Genomic DNA, 18,118 nt, shown 5'->3' with positions numbered 1-18,118 from the left:
TCTAGCCAGAGTTAGATAGCCTTTCACTCACTAGACTGGCAAGAGTTTTTCCAGGATGATTGTTCACAATTTCCTCCCAAGGAATTTAAAAGCTTGAAATCAGGAATCTCTAAGAACCCTCTGAGCACTGATGAACTGAACAGGTATAATTAAAATACCTTGTATTTAGACACTCTTTTAATTCAAGTGTCTCAAACTACTTTATAGAATAGAGAGATCACTTCACCAATCAGTGAAAGGAGACTTTATGGTAGCACTAACAATACTCTACTCCATGTCCATACACAAAATGAGGAATATTCGCCTCCCTGAAACTACAAGGGTCATTAAAGAGTCTGCAGTTGCCGAGCAACACTAAACAGCAACATCTGAAATCGCCTGGATGAACTTACAGTGCAAGGGCTGAGCTGAAAGCACCACTGTGAGTGGTGAGTGAGAACTCGACCACTAGACATGGGGGTGAATTTTAGCCCTAGGTCAGCAGATTTTAAAATCTTGATTCTATGTTTTCTATAGGTGACACTTGCAAGAGTACATATCTGCTGAACTGGTATAAAGGAAATTATTTACAGAGTTGCTAATACCTTTCCATGAAAAGAGATAGCACTGGGCGAGTTGACAAGGAGGCAACATGCGATTCCCTTAAGATTATATTTTAAAACAAAAAAAGAGAGAGGAAAAAAACGAGAGAGGTGGATAGAGAGCAAAAAATATACTTGCCAACAAGGCTGGCTAATGTCCCAGGACTGTGGAAACTGGCAGGCACAAGCAGGACTGCTGGGCTAATAAATACAGCAGCCCCTCTACCGGCTCCTCTGCAGCTACATAGAGTGCCTCATTGCCTCTATGAACTTGCAGCAGCAGCAGCAGCACCGCTCTGATTCCTGCATCCCTGCCAGATGTTTTTCAGCTGAGCTCAGAACAAATTTCCTGCAGAATCAAAGCTTCATCAGCTGGTATCTGTAGAGATCAGCCTCCAAAGATTAGGTCAAAATTGGCCTGCAAGGGATGGAAACTAACGTCCTATTACCATCAAACATTTATTTTTCAATAATATAGAAGCAGGGGATGCTCAGAGATTTCTTGTTAATCCTGATAAAATAAGTTATGCTTGCTTCTTCTCTAATAACCTCCAATATAATAAAATACTAGTAAAAAACGTGTCATTTCTTGGAATTTTTATCCCATACAGAAAACTGTCCATGCAAAGAATGATCTCCCATCTTTCACTAAACAGAGTATTGAAGTTATGCATTTTGTCATACTGAGTGAGGGAATTGCATCCACTCATTGCCTGTGTGTGACAAACCCCAAACTGCAAACTGATTCACATCCTACAACGCTCCCAGTCTCTAGGGTCTTCAAGCCAGGAGCTCAAACCCACCGTAACCCACCTCTCATTACCTAGATCTGTATTAAGACTAATGAATGATCCCGATTGGAACAATAAAGTGGATGACCTGAGGATTAACCCTCTTCAAACAAGCAGCATCAAAGACAGCACTCCTTTTACCTTCATTGCAGCACATCATGTCACACTATTGCTTATACGCTCTCACTTCACTCAACACAGACCTTCTAATGCAACCATTCTGACAAACACAAAACCACCTCTCTTTCTTAGATGACCTACTGAAGCTGACTGAAACCCTTCTATTTAAAAAAAAAACCAACAACAAACAAAACAACAAAATGAGAGAAAAAAGAAAAAAGGCAGGGGGACTCTTAAGGTAACAGAAACGGAAGGCCCCCCCGAGGTTATCAAATTCAGTTCTCTGCAGTTATAGGCAGTAATTTAATGGGTGCTCAATACAGAAGACTTCACAGAACATTTGCTCCACATGCACAAACCAATGCAACAAAAATTTTTGTACAGAAACTACGTGATGGCTGCCGAAGCTTTCTGTACAGGAGCTTTCTTTAAAGCAGCTCATAAATAGCATGAAACCAGGTATTATGAGAGTGGCTAGCCTTTGTTATATAATCTTGTTCTAGGAAACTACATGAAAACTTGTACTAAAAGAACATTACAGTGGTATGCTCAGCATTAAAAGAAGATAAAAAATGCTATAGTGGTATAATCAAATGTTTAACTTTCTCCTCTTGCGTGCATGCATCATGGCACATGCACCTAATTACATAATCATGCCATTTATCAAATATAATACTGATTTTTTTAAAAACTTTTTGGACGTCAACTCTTGCAAATTGCTCATGAATAACTTCTATGGATCCTTTATAGTACACATAGACTAGCCACCTCACTGCCAGGTATTAAAAGTATTCAAGATTGTAGAAGTATGTTTAAGCAGAGTAAAGAATCATTTAAGAAACAATATGAGATAATTTAACAAGTAGTCTATAATGAACGAAAGACACATGGGATGAGCACCACAGGTAATCTTAACTGTCCATTCATGTGATTTTTGAGAACTTAATCTACTGTCCTAACAGGATGGGGTTTAATAGTGGAACACGGGAGACTTTCCATGCAACCACCCTATGGCCAACTCTCATCCAAACAACTTGGCTGGCAATGAGAAGGAAAACTGGAGCAGAAAAACCAAGACTCTAGTTACAGCACTGTAACTAGCTCCAGTTGCTTCCCGTTCTAATAAGTGTCTGGTGAGTATTTAGGCTGCTAAGCCTTTTAGGGGACTTTTCCTTTCTTGGTGAAATGGTTGCAACTCAACCGAGAAAAATTTCAAAACTGCAACTGATTTGAAAAGGCGATGGCAGATAAGCGGCCTCACCATGGAGAATTCTAACAGACACTAGAGCAGCTGTGAAACAAACACTCAACATTAGCACTGCAGTGTTACCACTAAAAGGTTTCCCATCATTTGTTTTTCTTTATAAAGTAATACCTAAATACTGAAGACTAAGTTTTTAAATTTAGCTCCTAATTTAATATGCAATTACTGCTGCCCTGATGGTGTTTTAATGGCAATATATTTTTATTGGTGACTTCAAATGAACCTCGTCTGATCACCTTAACCCTTCTCTCATCATGATTTAGTTAATGACTCATTACCTGTAGTCACACCAGGGACATCTGTAAGGCTTTTCTCCAGTATGGACACGCTTATGTCGTGTCAGATGCGATTGTGTTGTGGAAGCGAAGTTACACTCATCACATTTGAATGGTTTCTCTCCTAGAAGGTGACAAGAGAAGATATGCATTATCAGTTTTCATCAACTGAAAAGGAAGAGAAGTCTAAATTTCTGGCAAATCCCCTGAGATAGATTTTAGTCCATGTATATATAACAACCACAAATACAAAATAAATTTCCAAATACAGCATACTAATTGCAAAATACTATTCTCACTATGACATATACACATCAGTAGCCAGCTGACTTCCCATGTGGTGTTACCCAGCAGCAAAAAGGATGAGAAAGAACTGCACTGAAACAGGATAACCATGTTACTGGGCCTTATTTCATGAAAATATCATCACCAGGTGACAGGCTTTCCTCTCACTCTACACCTTCTGTTGAAGTTGGGCCCATGCACAGCCCTGAAAGCAACGCTGTTGGAGACAGAAGGTGAGAAATCAGTCTGAAGCTTGTATTCAGTGCCTGCTCAGAAAGGAACCATCTCCAGGAGGAAAGTGTCTTTGTTTTTTGTCTCTGGTCCTGGATTTTTCATCTTATTCATTAAATAATACACATAAACCAGGACTGAGAATATGAACCAGAACTCAGTACTCCATTCCCCCTCTCTTGCCTGCTACCCTGCCCTGGTGAATCTTTTCTGAACAGTGGGCCAATTTCAGCAGAAGGACTTGAAAGGTTAATGGGGGGGGGGGGAAAAACCAAACCCAAACCAAATACCACCAAACCTAGACTAGGACAGTAATATTTTCAGAAGACTAAAATTCAATCTCTGCTGAATGTGGAACTGCACTGAAAATTTCCAGAGGACTAGTAATTGAAGAAAGATAATAATCTCTAGCTTATAAATGATTATGTGAAAAGAGTACCTCTCCTTCCAGCAGAGGGGCCCACCCCTCAGAAGACACTAGAACAAAATCTCATGACAGATACATATACTGTGATGCCTAGCTAAGACACCTGCATCCCATTTTTCCAACTGGTTGCTCCAGAAATATTCCGTGTGGCTTACAGGCACACGTAATTACCATTCAGGGAGGAAACAGATTTCTTTTTCTTTGCAGAAGACAGAAGGCAGCTCCTAACTTAGGTGATCTCAACTGCATTGTGCAAGCCTTCAGAAGTATTTATCCTAAAAACTACATACGGAATCAACATCCCTAACTTAAGAAGTCTGAATAAAACTGCTAGGGATGGATACCGACCTTGTAGACTGTTCAGAGGTCTAGAATAGGCAGTTTCAAAATTGAACCCTAAGCCTCTTAGCAGGTACAATTTGCAGTTTTTCAGACTGACAGGAGACACATCACCAGCAGAAGACACATCACTAGCAAAAGGCCCCTCCCAAGCAGCCATGCCTCCAAGCCAGACTTTTCAAGCCTGCTTAAAGCATGAGACACTCAAGACTTCCCAAGAGACTTTGCCAGAATTCTGAGAAGAGAGAGAAATCTGCATTTTTCATTCTTGGAGACCGTTGGGTTTTTTTCCCTCCCAAGGGAAAAAGAAATGCAACGTCCTCAGGCCTGAAAAGCCTATAAGGCTGTAAGGAAGGACAACGGAGCAGCTTCTGAAAGCTCCATGAAGAGCTGGAATAATTGCTTTTAGCAGCTGCTGGAGAGAATACCAGCTACTATTTTTCATTTATTGTTTCATGGGACAAGGAAAGGTGAAGGGGCAGGACACAATGCGGAAGCCTCTACGCTGGACAAATTGAGACTGCTAGAAAGTATGTCTTTCCTACCCCAAATGGGGTTTTCTTGTCAGACACTGACTCTCTGCTCTGGGGAGGCTGATTCTCCCAGCAGCTTGAATGGTACTGGCTGCTGCTTCAATTAAACTCTCTGGGAGGCCATAGACTCCCTAGCAACGTAACCTGTTCTTGAACTGAAGATTTCCTGTGCCTGATTTATTTTATCTTCTAGTATTAAAGAAGATAGCAACATTTTCAAGCCTAAGTAGTAAAGCCACAGGTATTTTAGATAACATACATACTTATTTTAACTGCTTTCATTTAAAATGCATTAGAACCTTGCCAACTTGCCCCCTTGTAAAAAAAGCAGATCTGTACTGAAAGGAGATTTTTAGTTTGCCGTTCAGGGGAGGATGGATCAGGTAAAGGTCTGCTGAGGTGCTGGGGCAGGGCCAGCGGGGCTGACAGACGAGCGAGGGCCCGTGGAAGCCAGGATGGCTTGCAAATTCCACCGTGACCAAAAGAAAAATGATAATCCTTGCCCACTGCTCCAGGAAGTTTCTCCTTAGGAAATCCTTGTGGCTAACTGCTCCTGTCAAGTGGACTACGTGTAAATCTCACCTGACAGAAAATACATCACAGCAGCACCACACAAGAAAAGCCAACTAAACTGGGAGGAAAAAAGACGGCCTAGCACGGCCTGTAATTCTTAGCAGCTGCACATGGGAAAAAGTATTTATTTTTATGGAGAATTAACCAGGCTGATAAGTACAGTTGAAAAAATCTAAAAGACGACTAGGTATTTCTTTGGGTTGAGGGATGTTGAAGAAAGCAGCAGCACCTTTATTTATTTGTTTATTTATTTAAGTTTTCCACAGACCTACTCATTTAAGTATTTTTTATCTTCCTTATCTTTGGGCCAGAATGCTTTTTATCAGCCTTTGTGTCCCAATTTTCCTTCCCCCCTTCCTGCCCCCAGATATTTCAAGCAATAAACTTAATTTTATTTTTATACGGGCTGCCATTAAGTATTCTAGGAGGACTCTCCCTCACCCCCAGTCAACGATCTAATTCATACAAAAATAAAATAACACAAATCAAAAAAGCGATATTAACAGCATTTTTTAAACAACGCTATGTAATAACTATAAAATAGTGTATCCAAAAATGTGTGAGTAAGGACAAAGTCTACATATTTAAAGATTAATAAAGGTAAAAAAAACCCAAACCAGTCCCCCGCCGCCCCTTACCATTACAGAAGACTTGTCCGTGCCTCACCATCTCTAACTTTATCAATAACAAACCCCACGGAAAAGAAGAATAGGTATCCCAAAGGCCAACAAGCTCTGGCGGGGTGGGGGGAAGGAAGGACACACGTTCCAAGATCAAGGACCCACTATCTTTCAGGGTTTTTATTTGGTTTTTACACAAGCACTTTCAAAAAGCTATGTTTCCTAACCACAGGATCACAAAAGAAGAAATGGTTTTGCTTTTTTGACAATACTGCAAGCAACTTCTGAACTACATCAGTTGTTTAAGTCACTTGACATGGAATATTTTAGCTCCAACAATCAAAGTTTGGGAAAGCAACTGATAAAAGGGTCAGACCATGGGGAGCACCAGTCTGTACAAAAGCAGTTATTAAGCCTGCTGCTAACCAGCTAGCCTCATCAGCTCTACCCCTTCTGCTCTTCTTAAAACATCATGACTAAGGCTTTCTTTTTCTCTTGCCTCTCCAAATTCTCCACTGACTTCTTTTATCATCTATCTTAGCTTCTTCCCCCCCAAATTACAGCTTTCTTTTGCTTTCCTTCTTCCTCTTTTCTCTGATTTTACCTATTTTGAGTTCTCTGTCTTTGATGATGAGCTTTTTAGGACACAGAGTATACCTTACTGCAATCATAAATTTCTCTGTGCAGTTATGTACTTAATGTGTACTTTTTAAAGGAAAAATGAAATAACACAATAACAAAAACTGTAAAACCTGGTGATAGACGTTGATTTGTGGATAGCAAAGTGAAATTTTTATTTATAATCATGACTGTCCAAACAATTTCTACCTATAGATTATATACAGCATTTATATGAATGTGCTACTGAGGATCCAGCTTTCGCATAAATGAAGGAAAAAAATAAAAATCAAATGGTGCCTTCAATTTGCAAGTCTTGAGCAACTAATCAGAATCTTAGTAAGATGGAAGAAACCTTACCCCAGTTGTCTCAACAGGAAACTATTGCTTTTAGTCCTATTTGTCTTTCAGATGATGTGTTGAGCAGCACAGAAAGAATCCTCTAAGTTTCATTTGACCTAAGGAATGAGTAGACCACAAAACGCAGCCATCTGCTTACATGTTACAGGATTTTTTCTTCTTATTTCCAACTATTTCTAGTGTTTGTCAAGGCTGTTCCCTGGAGAGGCACTTACAGGCTTGCTAACGAAGCCTGAAGTATATTAAAGTAAATTGTATGCTTTTAGTCTGGTAAACTTTTTTGCCTATAAGACATATAAAAATAAGTACATCCTTGATCCCTTGCTTTCTTATGAGAAACCCTGTAGATGCCATAGGGTTGCTCTTCCATAACAAAAAATGATTGACATTTGTATGCTGAGAAATGAGAGAAAACCTGTTCCACTAGACAATTTCTCTTGGGTAGAGAGAAAGTTTTAAGATACCCAGGTTTTTGGTGTCATTTGTGGCCAAAGGTTTGCTATAATCAAGTTCCACACTCTGCTGCAAACGTTGGCATAAACGGAAAAGGAAAAACAACACAGATCCTCTTCAAATTTCACCTCTCCTCTTGCTGAAAAGAGCAGTAAGTCTTCTTACTGTGCTACATTTTCTGTGGTATTCAACATTATAATTTTTTTAAAAGGGGAAGTTGAAGGGAAGAGGCTACATTATACATTAAATTCAATGCCGAGTAATGTAACTACACATTAAAGTCAAAGAGCAGTTCACATGAGAAATAGAAACACAAAGTGAGTCACTCATCTGGATAAAAACACATATATTATTAAATTTTCTTTCTTTATTACATTGACCTATAAATGTCTTGAGAAGCGCAAGATTGAAATGAGTGAGCAGAAGCAATCATACAAACAGTGATCTGTATGATATAAGCTACCATCTTCAAAAATTCATGAAAATATTTGAACAAAGACACAATCTTCTTAAGCAGTTCCATAGGTTCAGGGTGACTGTCATAGAACTGCTGTGCACAGTAAGCGTTCTTGCCCTCTAACGCTCTGCTACTGTAATGTACTTCTGTGATCCCCAGGAAGATTCCACCACAACCAACACACGAGAAGCAAACGTAGACTGCCATTGTGTAGAACATGAAGATATGAAGATGGGGTTTTTGCAATCTGCAGGACTACTAACCAGCATTAAAAAAGGAATTTCAAGCAAGAGAACACAGGCTGTGACTGATCAGCACTGTTGGGTTGAGCCAGCTACTACAGCACGAAACGGAAGTTTACTGAGAAACATGTAGAAGAAGGGAAAACTAGAGTGATACCAAAAGGCAGACAAACAAAGGACAAGAGCAGAACAATAACAACAAGAACATAAAAAAAAGACATTTTAAAATTAAGAATTAAGTGTTTTCATGTTTTCATTTCATTACCCAATTACCCTTGCTTGTTTTTTTTCTCTTATGCAATTTCCTAGTTGATCACGATTAAGGCAAAATATTTAAATTATATGATATTATATGTTTCTTCCGTGTGTGTGTGTGTTTTTGGTGGCTGATTTAGAGGTTATTTACTCTTTTTTATTACAAAATTCAGGTAATCGCTTAAATTCTCTGTGGAATTCAACTAATTCTAAATTCAGCCAACACTAAAATTTGCAACATATTGTTTATCGTCCTATCTTCAGGCAGATTTTCTTACTGGGACAAAATATGAATCAAAAAAAATTGTTTCAGGATGACTCAAAAGATGAAAATTTTTCTTCCCAGTCATGTTGAGGCACCAGAACTACGGCATATACATTCTTGCAGCACCGCAAGCTGTCCCTTATTTACCACATAGCACCAGCTGATATTGCAAGTTTCTTAAGACAGTTTCTGCTCACAGCCTAGGCAGCCACACGCGTCATTGTAAAGCATTCGACAAAGACAGAGATGTAAGTATTCTGTACAGTGTGATAAAATTCTGGTCAAACTCTGGACCAGTCTTGAAGTTCTTGAATTGCTTCAATTCACAAAATAGAAGATCAGGCCACTGATATTTACATAGCCAGTAAAAGACTTGCAGAATTTCATAGATTGATTTTTGCAGAACAGGACTGGAAGAAGATACATTCAGATCGTAAAATAATGCTAAAACATTTTACCAGGACAAAATCAGCCAAAGACTTAGCTTAGTCTGTGTTCAAAGTGTGCGCTTCTCACAGGACCATGTCAGTCACTAAGGACCTAACATATTTAATACAGAATAAAAACATCAATTGGTGAAACACCAGAGATCTCTTGATAGGTCAAATTATTTTTTTCTACTTCACAGTTCTATTTTACAGTTGAGAAAGCCTATATCAAGGAAATCTGTATGGAGATGCACCATGTTTGCAAATAAATTAAATACAAACATTTTTCAATGGCTTTTTCTTTCAGTTTAACATTCCTGTACTGCTTTACATTTAAAACCCAAAAACATATCTTCCAGGGATAACATCCTATTTACCAAACTAGTCCCTACAGTTTGCTCCATGAGTGACTGAGGGCCAGATTCTGCCAGCCTTATTCACACCGAGTTATACTTTATGCTCCCTATAATATTTCCGAAGAAAATGCATCTTTCACAAGGTAAAGGTACATAAAAATAATCTCATCTAAAAAGAGAGGAACAGAGTAAGAAATACCAGAATGAAGAGCATTGAAAGTCTAAGTTGCTGGTCCTAGAGCCCGTCCTCTCTTGTGTCAAATATCTATCAGCAGCTGAACATTTCTCTGGGGTGTCCGGACACCTCAGGCCTTGAGGCTGGAACGAGAGGAGGCTTGTTAAGCCGGTTAAGACTTCTCAACTACATGTGAGGATTTGCTCATTTGCCCTTGAATCAAGGGTCTCTGACAGGTGATAGAAGTAAATCTTGGATTGGAAGATGTTCTGTGTCAGCCCCCTCGACAGCTTGTATTACAGTAGGGAATTATTTAAGCCATTTAGACTATTTTTGATACCTATCCCTTTCATACCTGATTGTAATTTGCTTTGGCATTCTGCTCTGGGAAAATTGTGCCAACTGGGGACACAGAAGAAAAAATACAGATACAAAGAGGAGTGCGTGCAGCTAAGGACTGAGATAAAGTTGTGCACTGGATGAAAATACAAGGGAACCCATATAAGTGCAACAATGCAGGCAAAGGTGGATTGTGTCATTCTCCTTGAAACAAATAGAAGCTACAGATAATTTTTCTGCTAAAGAATCATCTCTGATTGTTTGTGCCACAGAGGCAGATAAATGCCAAAAAGATAGATCCCTCTGCCTCTGAGATACTGTCCTGTATAGTATAAAGTTAATAGCAAAGTAATAACGAGCCTCCAGTCCTGACATAAAATATAAAGTTATGCCTGCTAGATGCAAGCTTCATGATCTATAACCTGCGAATCCCTGTGATCATAGCACAAAAGTCTCTACCATACTGGCAAAAGAAGGGCAAAATGCCATCGAAAACCTGGACAGCTTTTCACCAGGAACATACCACATTTTCAGCCTAATTTTGCACATAAACCAGGAAATAAAATACTTTTTCTATCGGCTTGTGGCCTAATGATACAAAAAAAAAAAAATATAACCTATGATAAGGGTTTACGTTTCTGAGAAACCAGATCTGCACTCACATAATAGGTAAAGACAAGAAAGGAGAAGACAATAGGCATTTCTTCCACTTTTCCATTCTGAAATGATTTTTTACCATTTGGGTGGCTGCACTGACTATGAGTCCTAGACATATGCATTATCCCAGTGTGCCACATGGCGGGCCAATAAAAAACAAAAGGTAGTTCCCATCCTATTAATAGGAATGATTTATTTCTGCTAAAGAAAAAAAAAAATTTATTCTTAGCCCACATTTGGTAAACTTCAGCCAACGTGAAAATTCTTCAAAGCTCCAGAATAATGGAAACTGTTAGTTACAACTGAAGCATACAAATTCCATTCCAATAGTTGCAATTGCTCCTGTTACCATTCAGAGAGTGTAATACTAAGGGAACTTACTATATTTACTAAATGCCTTTTCTTGGACACTTTAAAAAAACAAAGTTCCTGAAGTGAATGGGAACTGACTGCGGCAGTACTCTCACATAAATGAGATTGAGATTCAATCTCTCAAACCCCACCTTTTTGAAAGCATCAGACTCTCCTCCAAAATATGGTTGCTTTAATAAACTGAAAACAGGGTGGAAAGAATGGCTTCGGGCTCTCAGGAAAGAGAGTAGCTGCTCTCCAGGAATTTACGCACTTAGATGGTGTATGTCCTGAATCAAGATTAGTTTATTCAGGGACGTAATAAAATCTCCCACTGAGATTCCTTTACAAAATCCATGGAAAATTCATGATGTAACAACTACAGCTTCTTATTTGTTAGCCATTTCTTTCCACTGTACATTAGACAATGGTCAAGTCACACAGCAATTCCTGAGGATATTACATTATCCTCATGATAGTCAGTAAAACAAAAACCACAGTGGCTTAAGCAGCAACACTTCTGCGTCTGTTTGAACAATATCTATTCAAATAATCAAACACTTACAAGGAACTACTAAAAAGCACAATTAAGGTAAAATGTATTAATAAATGTTTAATACTTACACTTTTTCTGGTCTTCTGAAACTAAGAACCAATTTAATTTTTTCTGATATTAAATTTTTATAACCAGGTAGTAGGAAAGCTTTACTAATTCTGGGAGAGAAATCCTGCTTTATATGCCAGCCATGTGGTAACTCTTAAAGTTGCACCTATTAATTACAAACTATCTTAAAATTACAAAAGGGCAACTGAAACAACACTAGCTTTCAACTATGTCTCAGTCGAAAATAATGGATTAATCTATATGTAGTCTCTAATTTTCACCCAGGGACATTCTAGCAGACTCTTGCAAAATCTTCACAGTAGGTAATCTATTTGGGCCTTGGAAAAAAAAAAATTAGTAGACTTAGCACTCATTTAAAGAAGAAAGCCAGTCTTTACAATTCTACTTCCTTCAGAAAAAACACCAAAAATACCCCCCGCTCGCCCCCCAAGCAATTATTCAAACTCCCAGCTAACAGATTTGATGCAGACCTTGGGCATGACGATTTTACAAAAACGAGAAAAAGCAAAGTAAACAATGAGCTGATGTATTATTTGTGCTGTAACGTGCTATTTGACTTGCGTTACTCCCCAGTGTAGAGGGACTCCCTTGCTGGAGAAAATATAGCAAAGAGTAAAGACAGCTTTACTGACCTGTGTGCTGCCGCCGATGCTTGGTGAGGGCATGACGTGTCCCGCCGGCAAAGCCACAAAGGTCACAGAGGAACGACTTCTCGCCTGTTGCAACAATAAACAGATGAGGGACTGCGGAGGTCACAGATCATTAAAACATATCTATCAAGGCTTTCAGGGTTACTAATTCCTCCAATCAAATGTTTCCATGTAAATATGTCAAATGGGAATGAAATTACCACTGCGGTTTATTGACTGTGATAAAATCTGAAAAGCACCACTGAACATAATTACATACTTGTCAGACCCATAAAAATTAGCTTTATTATCAATGGAATGGTTTTGTACAACTTCATTTCTGTTAGATGTCTTCCAGATGGGGCTGCTTTATGCACTTGAACAGTTTTTATGCATATCCTGATTTTTTACAATTCCCATACATCTGGCCTTTCTGTGCTGAGTAAAGATTGCCTGGAAAAAAAGTTAATATACTGTATATATGATTCTGCTTAAATAAAATCTATTGAATTTACTAACAAATTAAGGGTACTGAGAAATTTTCAACAGACTAGATCAAAGTCATCTTTAGTTACCTTCTATTTATTAATAAGTATTAAATTATTTTCTTGAATATACAGAAGAGCCCAGGCAACAATAAAAGCCACATTATTCAGTACCAGTGGCAATTCAGCACTGTTTATGTTTCTAAAGTTTTCATGACATAAAGAAAACAGGTCTGGGGATTGCTACTGAAATTACAGCAGAACTCGTATGGTTCGTCTTCAAATGATAATTCTTCATTCCAAACCTCTGGACCAATTTGAGAGATTTTGGCAAGCTCAATACTCATTAAAAGTGCGTAAATGCTCGCTTCTTAGTTTTTTTTTTTTTTAAGAGAAGCTAGGATTTTGCTCTGTGGTTTATAAATACAGTCTATCATTTCACAGCAATATTTTTACTCAGTATGTACTAACATGCACAGCAATCTCAGCCCATGAAGGCCGCATGGAAGGTCATTATGAATTAATAATGCTAACCTCAGATATAGACTCAATAACCTCAGATAAGACTGAAATTTTAAAAATATTTTTTTAAAAAAGAGTTGCATTAGTCATTTGGAGCCAAATTGTCTCTTTTCGCAGTAACATAGCGGAGAGGGGCAATGATGCTGAATTCATTGAAACTAACAGTCGTCTTCAAATTCTTCCCCGTGGGGAAGGAAATTTAGTTTCTACAAAAGACGGCTGGGTTAAGAGGTCGGGTGTCACATTACCAAGTCCTCCCGTGAAGACAGAGGGATGGAAGCCTCCACGTTGTTTATTCCCACATAACCAGACACGCTAATACACGGACTTTCTGGAAAAGCACAGTGCCTCGGTTAACTTTGGGTGGCATTAATGTAAGCAAGAGGCCATCTCCTGAGTGGGAGCTCCCCAGAGAGCACCAGAGAGACCAGCTGCCCTCTCCCACCACTGCCTCGACGGGGGCCCCGGGGGAACCCCAGCTCCCCACCCCAGTTGCCGCAGCGCAGGAGTCCCTGGGCCCCGTGCTACAAGGAGGAAAGCAATTCCTTCAAAGTTTCCAAGGCAGCCTGAACCCGGCCACTAAAATGGGATCATAAAAATGCTGATTAACCTCCACCAGGTAGCTAGGCTATGAAATGCGATTGGCACATATTAATCTCCATTTCAGAATAAAGCAAACAGTGTATTGTTATTTTCTGGCCATGAAAAGCAGACTGAAATTTTATAGGATTTGGGGCTTTTTTAAAAATTTGGTCCATCGATGAGAGTATCCCAAGACAGTATCTAAGGTGCAAAATAATTTCATACCTCCTTTTAGGAGTCAGTTCTAGCCATCTGTTATTATAATTGAATTAAAAAAAAAAAACAAAACAGAAAAAGCAGAATGGAAACCCATCCTAACTATCACATGAAGAATGCATATGTGCTAAATGATGTAACAAAGACTGAATTTTACTGCAAAATGTTTGTTAGTAATATTATCGCTGGAGTTATAGATGATTGTTACACAGAGATTTCTGCACAATCTCTTTCCTTTGATGTTTTTTTTTTGTTAAATCAGGATCTTCAGCATGTAGCACTTCAATTCATCAAAATATCAAAGAAAAGGAATAGAAAGACTACACATAATGCTTAATTATAATTAAATATTAATTTAATTAATTAATCAATCAATTTTAAGTATAAATCTTTCTAACTAGCTGTAATGCCTAACACCGCAGCATAAAATTCACACTTTAAAGTTAAATGCTGTTCCATGCCTATCAAGAAATTGCTCATCATCTATATGTTGTCATAAATTAGCTCATGTTGTGTTTAACATCTAGAGGCAGACTTCAATATGGCCTGCAACTTCATACGCTAATGAGGACACAGAGTACCCATAGCATCTTTGCAAGCTTAAGGATTTACTGCGTAGTTTATATTTGGGCCTTTGGAACAGTTTTTTGAGCCACAGAGAAATGATTCAAAACCAACCAACAGCTTTAAAATAGGGAAATTGATCTATCCTATAAAACGATTTGCCAGTTAAATATTCCACACTCCTCTAGGTTGGATCTGGGAGCTCTCATGCAGGCAGGGCTCTTCAGGGAGTCATTGAGGCTTTGGATCTGAAAACATGAGATTGGAGGAGATTTGGCCCCTGCTTTTTAAGCTCAGAAAAGGTGGTGATGCATTTGGTTTTCTGCAACATTCATTTTCAGGCATATTAATGAATTAATTACCTTATTTGTGTATGTATCGTGGTATATGCACAAATACATACATCCACACAAACGCAGAGAAAACTTCATCATCTGTGACTTTAAGTTCAACTGCACAGTATTTCTTATCCCTGAAGCTTGATGTGGGTTGAATCCCTCATATCTAGACATAATATTTCATTTGATGTTATGTGCATGTATTGATACATAGGTGTATTTTACATTCTTCTGGATATGCTTAACAATTTTATCATTCCAACTTCAGAATTTGCGACTTTTTAACTTTTAGGAAAATGTAAAGGCAATATTTCACTTGCTGTACAGGGGGCTGATCTAACTTGCCATGTTTATATGATAGCAGAAATGCAATAGAAAATGGTCCTTTTCTTAACAACTTGAATTAGTTTCAAGTGTGCCATTTTGCATTCAAATGTAGAAAGACACGGAAACCAATCCTTTATTTTCTATTAGAAAACAGCCACTGTCCCCTATCTCTCATTATGGTGCAGACTACAAGACCTAACAACAAAAATCCATATTATTGATCTAGCCAAGTCTCCACAATTATTCTTTAGAAGGAAACGCCGACGATAAATTACATCTGCACTGGCTTTTCATCTGCTGTTCGATATAAGTGATCTCTCAGGGCAGGCTGGAGACCTTAAATCGTCAACACCCTTGTCAAAGAAGCTAAGGAGGCCTGGGCTTCCCACAAACAGCTTTGGAGGAACTTTTAACCTACAGTTTCAAGCTATAGCACAGATTTTTAGAAAATGGGGAAGAATCTGTTCAGGAATAATAAACAAATATTTTTATTTCCAGTGAAAACACTGCATTTGATCTCTGTGAGAAAATGGCCAGGCTGGAAGTGGAGCATGATTTTTCCAAGTCTCTTTTTCACTTTCCCAACCACACACATGTCTAAGATCCTAGAAGAGCTCAGATAATGTAATGTCAACCTTATACCGCTTTTCTTTATGTACTATAATTATATGAAGCCTAATAGAATTTCAAAATCTGCATTCCATACATTTATTTCTTCTGAAACCAATGTCACATATTGGTTGTATGAAAAATGATATTTACTGTTATTAGCACTGAATGGTATATTTAAGGACTTCGGCATATTTCACAGGCACTTATTTTCTAGACACTGCGCTTGTCACAGCTTAAATTTTATTTAACTTCAAACCTAGAATTAACAATGCCTGTTCCCTCGCTAAAGGTTCTGTATAACTTAAATCAATTAAATTCAAGCGCATATTGTACAAAAATGCTCACTTGACCCATCTGAAATACATCACCAAATTTGAATTTTTTTTAGTAATTATGGTTCTCTGAAGAAAAAGAAAAGCAAGCCTGTATTTCAGAGGGTATTTTACTTGAGCGTACAGTGCCACGCACACACAAAGGCTGCGAGGAGAGAAAAGGATTCCTATTAAAAATAACAAGTGCTGAAGAGCTTATTACTTCTGCTGTTTCCTTTGCACCTGTACTCGGTTAACTGAGCTTCTTTACATAAAACCTGATTGTTTTTAGTCGCCAGCAGCTCCATCCATCGTTTAATTGATAAGGGAAGGATTATCGCAGGCACCGCTGTGAGGATGTGTACTTTTACGTGTGTTTTACTTCGTTAGAGAAATGAGTTGTCTTTGAGTGACCGTCCCAGAAGCTCAATTAAACCAGACTCAGACGTCAAAACCCTAATTTCAGGCCGTGGCGTCCTCTCCCCCCGCTCCAGCTGTTGCGGGGCAGGAACTGGAAGCGGAGGCAGGCACCCCCCAAAAATGAAACGGTTTTACTAATGGCCACGGGAGCGGTCGCTCCCTTCCTGCCTCCACCGTCCGGACCTCGGCCTGCTCCCGTGGCCCTAGGGAGAAACGTGTCTCAAACCTGTGTGAGTCCTGAAGTGGTCCTTCATGGCGGAGGCTGTGAGGAAAGAATAATGGCAGGTGGGCCAGGTGCACTTGAACGGCTTCTCTCCCGTGTGCAGCTTCATGTGGTTGTTCAGCGCCCACTTCTCCGTGAAGCTCCTGTCGCACAGGTGACATGTAAATTTCCTGGGTAGGCAAGAGAGGAGGAATTAAAAGCCCGCACATGCACAAAGCGAGCGAAGGAGCGTGTTTTTAACCCGGAGCGTGGTAAATGCATAGACTTTCGTGAAGAGAATTGCAGACCGGGTCTGTCATGTCTGTATAACCAGGCATTGATTTTTCTGTCGAGGCCTGGCACTTCAGCCATTTATTCTCTGCTTTGCGGTTGGGCCCAACGGGTTTGAAAAATTCTGTTACAGTCCAGTCACCCCTGAGGCAAATGTGAGAATAGATTTCACCTGTGCAGGCCCACACCACTTATCCAGGGCACGGGCTGTCAGAGCAAAGGCTAAATGAAAAGCTATCCATACTAAACTACTCAGACAATCACGCTGCTCGGTGCCACGCTGCCGCCGCCGCCTCGCCGGCTTGAAATACTACTTGTAATAACGCTGTTGCGATAATAAACAAAAACTGCTTCGAAACGAAAATGCAGTTTTTAAAAGGGGCTGCAGAAATTGAACTAAGTGTTTTCTGATAATGCGTTCTCCTCCCCAGCGTTACCGCAGGAAACATAAAAGATCCCGGTCGTGGCGAGGAAGGAAAGAAAAGGCAATTCATTCTGCTGAGCAGAGCCACCGCACTTCTTCGCTCTGCGAGATGACTTCGTAACAGCATGCAAAGCCAGCCTCCATCTAAGGAAACCTTGTTTCACGTCTAGGTTTTCACGCTGTGATTTTTGTTAAAGCAAACGCCACAATTCAGATGTTTGTGTTTTACAGCTGTAATACTGCAACTGAAAAGGTTTTGTCCCCCTTTCTCATTTGGCTCTGTCAACATCAGGCTGCACCTTCCCATTATGCCTCACTGTCTCAAAGATAATGTGAATTTTTATGCTGGCAAATTTTAAAAAAAAATTAACAGAGAGACCTAAGCCACAAATAATCTTTTAGTATTGTCTTGCATGACATTTTTAATGTTTCTTCACGTTTTGCAGGAATAAAATTAGTCTCCCCTGCTAAGAAAGAGAAATATATATACAAATATATAAAAACCTAGAAATACAGAACCAGAGGAATTCCCTAAAAAGGTATTAAGTAAATCTGACTGTGTATACAGAGATATC

The 18,118-nt window shown here is 39.1% G+C and overlaps 1 protein-coding gene across 1 annotated transcript in view; it reads right to left on the bottom strand.

Moving 5' to 3' along the window:
* The window catches only part of ZNF407 (zinc finger protein 407), a 353,370-nt gene that overhangs the window by 128,183 nt on the left and 207,069 nt on the right, over positions 1-18,118 (bottom strand). Inside the window, exons 5-7 of the mRNA XM_075142188.1 lie at positions 16,853-17,019; positions 12,253-12,336; positions 3,035-3,155 (exon numbers count right to left, since the gene is read on the bottom strand). Of these exons, the coding sequence (XP_074998289.1) occupies positions 3,035-3,155; positions 12,253-12,336; positions 16,853-17,019 (372 nt within the window). The remainder of the gene's footprint in view (positions 1-3,034; positions 3,156-12,252; positions 12,337-16,852; positions 17,020-18,118) is intronic.

This window comes from Calonectris borealis, chromosome 2 (assembly GCF_964195595.1).
Source record: "Calonectris borealis chromosome 2, bCalBor7.hap1.2, whole genome shotgun sequence".
Lineage (NCBI taxonomy): Eukaryota > Metazoa > Chordata > Aves > Procellariiformes > Procellariidae > Calonectris > Calonectris borealis.
This window is presented reverse-complemented; position numbering and strand designations above follow the sequence as displayed.